The following is a 5,216-nucleotide window of genomic DNA, read 5'->3' on the forward strand; positions in this document are numbered from 1 at the left end:
AGGCTGGGCAGCCAATTAATGGGCGGCAGGGCCACCACCTTCCCAATTAGTCTTATTAGCCTCTTGCTCACCCAGTGGAGCCAGGGCCACCCCTGGGGGAAGGGCTGTGAGTGGCCTGTGAGTAACCAAGGCCCAGCTATGACAGGGGTCCTCAGCCCACGCCTGTCCCCGGGCTGAGGCCCTGGCGTCCAGCACCTGCAGGCCGTCCCTGGAGCCCCCTGGAAGGGAGAGGTCAGGGAACTGGCTTTGGAGTGCAGACTCCAAGGGTCCGCTCACTGATGGCACACGTAATAGCTGTGCGGCAGGCATGGTACTTGGGCAGCGACAGCAGGGCGTGGGCTGTAGGTCCTTATACTTGGAGGAAGAGAGTGGAAGCTGAGCGATGGGTCTCAAGGAAAGGGGGACGCGGATCCAGAGGCTGTGGAGGGCTCCCAGGTGGGGTTAACTGTGCGGCGGGGGTGGGGGTCACAGCAGGTAGCCGATACGGAAGGGAAAGTTGAAATGCCCACATCTGTGCGTGGAGGGAGGACGGGCAGTCAGAGAGGCCAACACTGGGGAAGTCAGGAGAGTGAGGGAGCCAGGGACTGGGCCCTGTGGTGAGGGTGGCTGCCCCGGAGTGGGCGGCCTTCGGGGCGGAGCACCTGGTTCCAGGTTAAGCAACGAGGAGCCGGGGCAGGCCAGCCAGGTGGCCCCAGGGCCACGGGACCCCACACTGCAGCCACCCCTGCTGCTGAGTAGGCAATACCCAAACTGATTACTTCAGCTCCTCCCGGCCACACCAACTTCCCCCCGGCACCTACACCTCTGCCTCTCCTCCCCTCCCCACAGTGACTCCTGCCCGGGAAATGTCCAGCCCTGACATAAAGGCCCCAGGTGTCCACGAGCGGCTGTCACTCAGGAGGCCACACAGTCCAAGATGGGCTTCTCGCGAGCATCCCGGATAGGGCGTGTGGGAGGGCGAGGGATGTTGGCGTTGCTGCTGGCCGGTCTCCTCCTGCAAGGTAGGGGGCTGGGGGCCCTGGGCGCAGAGACAGTGGGGAGAGGAGGGGGGCAGGAATGCAGATGCCAGGTCAGAGAAGGCTTGGGGGAGCCCTGCGTGGGGAGAGTCCAGGAGAGGACCCAGCGAGGGCGGAAGTGCAGGGGCTCTGGAATCTGATGCTTGAGTCTGGGGGCCGCTCCTCACTGCCTTGGCGCCTCAGGCAAACTGCTTAAATTTACTGAGCCTCCGTTTCTGAAACTCTAAAAATGAGGCTAAGGTTAACACCTAGCTCTAGTTTCTCTATGAGCCTCTAAGTAAGTAATGTATGCCACAGTGCTGTCGAATTCCGAGAGTTATATAACGCCGACTGTTGTTGTTATATTGTTATTAGAGTGCTAGAAGATGGTGTCAATATTTAATAGTCATAATAATTGTTACCATTCATAGGGCCCTTTTTTTAAAATTTTTATTTTATTTTATTTATTTATTTTTGGCTGTTCTGGGTCTTCGTTGCTGCTCAGGGGCCCTCTGTAGCTGCGGCGAGCGGAGGCCACCCTTCATTGAGGTGCACAGGCCTCTCATCACAGTGGCCCCTCCCGCTGCGGAGCACGGGCTCCAGGTGCACAGGCCCTAGCAGTTGTGGCACGCGGGCTCAGCAGCCGTGGCTTGTGGGCGCAGCAGTTATGGCTCGTGGGCTCCCGAGCGCAGGCTCAGCAGCTGTGGCGCATGGGCTCAGCCGCTCCGTGGCACGTGGGACCCTCCTGGACCAGGGCCCGAACCCGTGTCCCCCGCATCGGCAGGCGGACTCCCAACCACTGCGCCACCAGGGAAGCCCCATAGGGCCCTTTTTATGTGCGAGACACTCCACTAGCACTTTCAATGCATTAGCTCGTTTGATCATTAGAAGGATGGTGTGAGAGAAGTGTCCTCACTCTACACAGGAGGACACTGAGGCTTGAAGAGGTTAGGAGACTGGCTCAAGATCACAAATTAGAAAGCAGTTAAGCCGGGATCCAAACCCCAGGCTGGGTGACTCCAGGGCCTGTGCTGTTGATCACGGTGACCTTGCCCATAGCCCCGTGGCTGTGTGGCATCGGGGGAGCAGAGGAGGAGCGCGAGGGGGTGGGGGTGAGTGGGGCCTGGCTGATTAGTGCAGAGAGTGAAGGGGGCGGGGCTGCGGGCAGAGCTGGGGTTTTGGCCTGGAGGTGGATGCATTGAATTTCTTTCTGAGGAGAGAATGGGGAACTCACAGAGTGTGGAGACCTGGTTTTTGGTGGGGTGTTCAAAGGAGGAATGGCAGTAATAAATCATGTCTGATGCTTTCTGCTTTTGTAAAGCACCTTCTGCATGCGTGGTCACATCTAGTGCTCACCGTAACGCTGTGAGGAAGGCAGGGCAGATGTGGCCTCTCCAAATGTGACCTGAAGTACGTGGCTCTGTCCACATCACTTGGGACCGGAGGTGGTTAAGGTGGGGAGTAGAGGAAGGGTGGGGGGAGGGTGAGCCTGGGTGAGGAGCAAAGGGTCAGTTAAGGAAAGAAGTAAAGGCAGAAGCGGTCAGATGTGGGCCTGGGGGCAGGCAGGAGCGCGGTGCTGGCCAGCGGGGAGACAGCTGATAAAGGTCAGGGGCCTCGGAGGAGGCTTGCATCCTCATGTCCCTGAGCTGGGCTCGGGGTGCAGGGTCGTGTCCTGCTGGTACAAGCGGGTTCTGAAGCAACAGCGCGTGCCCCCATGTCCCAGCCCCCACCCAGCTTTCCTGGCATGGGCGGTGCCGAGGCGGGAAGCAGAATTTCCTTTCTGTACCCAAGCCTGGCGTCTCGAGGGGAAGCTGGCGACCCAATCATAGTCCTCGAGTGTCCTGTCCTCTACTGCGGTCCCCCTCCCCTCCCCCACTTTCCCTTTTCTCAGCGTCTGTTTGCCTATTTTCCCTCCCTTCTCAGTCCTCTGTGGTTCTGTGTTTCATCTCCTCCTTCCATCTGGTCCCACGGTCTCCCCCACCTCTTAGAGTCTCAGTCTCCCCCTCTCTCCATCTCTTTGCCCCACCTCTCAGAGTCTCAGTCTCCCCCGCTCTCCATCTCTTTGGGGTCTCACTGCCCTTTCCACCCCAAACTCTCCCTGGGCTCCTCTCAGGAGAGATCAGAGTAGCAGATGACTGAGGTGGGTTTGGGAGGGGAGAAAGAAAGTCCAGCCTCTCTGGCCCTTGCTAACCACTACTTTCCTCCCCAGGGACCTTGGCCAAGAGCATTGGGACCTTCTCAGACCCCTGCAAGGACCACACGAGTATCACCTCCCCCAGTGACCCCTGTCTCCTGGGGAAGGGGGGCTCCAACAGCTTCAATAGCCAAAGTGGCTCCAGCAGTTCCAGCAGTTTCCTTTCGAGTTCCAGTGGCTCCCGTGGTGGCTCCAGTGGCGGCTCCAATGGCTCCAGTGGTAGCTCCAGCGGCGGCTCCAATGGCTCCAGTGGTAGCTCCAGCGGATCCATTGCTACCCATGGTCGTTCTTCAGGGTTTTCGTTATTTAAGCCAGGAACGGGGTATTCCCAGATAAGCTACTCCTCTGGACCTAGCTCTAGTCTACAGGGTGCATCTAGTTCCTCCCAGTCAGGAAGCCTCAGCTCCCAGTCTGGAGGAGGCTCGAGCTCTTCTCTTTCCCAAACCTCCTCAATGTCCAGCAGCAGTGGCCAGAAGGTCAATGCCAAGCTGCGCCCCTGTAGTTCCAACATCCCTGACTCTCCCTGCAGTGGGGGACCCATCGTCTCACACTCTGGCTCCTACATCTCCAGCTCCCACTCTGTGTCTGGGGGTAAAACGCCTGTAGTGGTGGTGGTGGAGCAGCACGGCTCTGGTGGCCCCAGAGTGGGTCAAAGCATCCCCTGTAGCAACGGTGGCCTTCCAGGCAAGCCCTGCCCCCCCATCACCTCTGTAGACAAATATGGAAGCTATGAGGTGGTGGGTGGCTCCTCTGACAGTTATCTGGTCCCAGGCATGACCTACATCGGGGGCAAAATCTACCCGGTGGGCCATTTCATCAAAGAGCACCCCATGAAAGGCTCTCCAGGGGTTCCCTCCTTTGCAGCCGGGGCTCCCATCTCTGAGGGCAAATACTTCTCCAGCAACCCCCTCATCCCCAGCCACAGCTCTTCTAGTTCCAACATCTACCAGTCGGGAGCTTCCTCGGCCATCGTGTTCCAGCCGGTGGGCTCTGGTGGGGTCCTACCCTATGGCGTTGGCTCCAAGGGCTCTAAGGAGCCCTGCTCCCCCTCCAGCTCTGGAGTCCACAGCAGTTCTAGCCTTTCCAGCAGTTCTGGTTCATCTTTCCAGCCCTGTGGTGGTGTTTCCCAGAGGCCCAGCTCTTCACCAGGCACTGACTCCTTCAGTGGCACCTCCAGCTCCCAATCCCATGGTGAAATCATCCTTCAACCCTGTGGCAGCAAGTCCAGCTCTTCTGGTCACTCTTGCATTTCTGTCTCCTCCTCAACATTGAGTAGGGGTCCATCTGGCTCTTCCCAACATGACCCCTCAGCTGGTGCCAAGCCCTGTGGCTTTGGCAGCTCTGGAACGATCCCCTGCCACTCCATCTGGGACATCCTAACCCAAGTGAAGCCCCTGGGGCCCCAGCTAGCTGACCCTGAAGTTTTCCTACCCCAGGGAGAGTTACCTAACAGTCCATAAAGCAGATTTTGCCTACACACAGGTGCAGGTATACACACACACACACACACACACACACACAGACACACACACACACCATCTCCTAGGTGGGAGAAGTCCAGGGGCCCAGCCATGCGGGTAGCTCAGTTTTCCTCCACCCTCCCAAGAGAGCTACTCTACTTCCCCCATTGTCCCAATGTGGCAGACTCTCTCTTATCAGCTCTTCTTTACCTCCCCAAATTGTAGGCTCCAAATCCCTTTCCTCATTCTCTCTTACTGTTTAGATTCCCATTGTACTGCAGTGCCCTCCCTGCCAGATACCCTCTCCCTAGAATTTCCTCTGCCATTTCTTTGAGACTGCATAGTCCATTGGCTAACCCTACTCATTCAGATTCTTGACTGGGAACCCCCTGAAATGTCCTACAGTAACTCTGATGCCTGGACAAGCCATCCCCTCCCCACCCCCCTGCCCTCCCTTTGCCAAATAAAGCACAATCCAAACAGTTATTTGAAAACAATGACCATTTTTCACTGATCTCATTTCACCATCTGGTCAACCAGCATGATGTGCTGTTGTGTTCTCACACT

The 5,216-nt window shown here is 57.7% G+C and overlaps 1 protein-coding gene across 1 annotated transcript; it reads left to right on the forward strand.

The window, feature by feature from the left end:
• Window positions 1-916: 916 nt before the first annotated feature.
• Window positions 917-4,649, forward strand: CDSN (corneodesmosin; the record flags this gene model as incomplete). The annotated part of the gene is made up of 2 exons (XM_081245923.1): window positions 917-1,001; window positions 3,205-4,649. The coding sequence occupies 2 exons, from the start codon at window positions 917-919 to the stop codon at window positions 4,647-4,649; spliced, it is 1,530 nt and encodes a 509-aa protein (XP_081102049.1).
• Between the last annotated feature and the right edge of the window lie 567 nt (window positions 4,650-5,216).

The sequence above is a fragment of the Mesoplodon bidens genome (genome assembly GCF_964165515.1).
Source record: "Mesoplodon bidens genome assembly, chromosome: 10".
NCBI classification, from domain to species: domain Eukaryota; kingdom Metazoa; phylum Chordata; class Mammalia; order Artiodactyla; family Ziphiidae; genus Mesoplodon; species Mesoplodon bidens.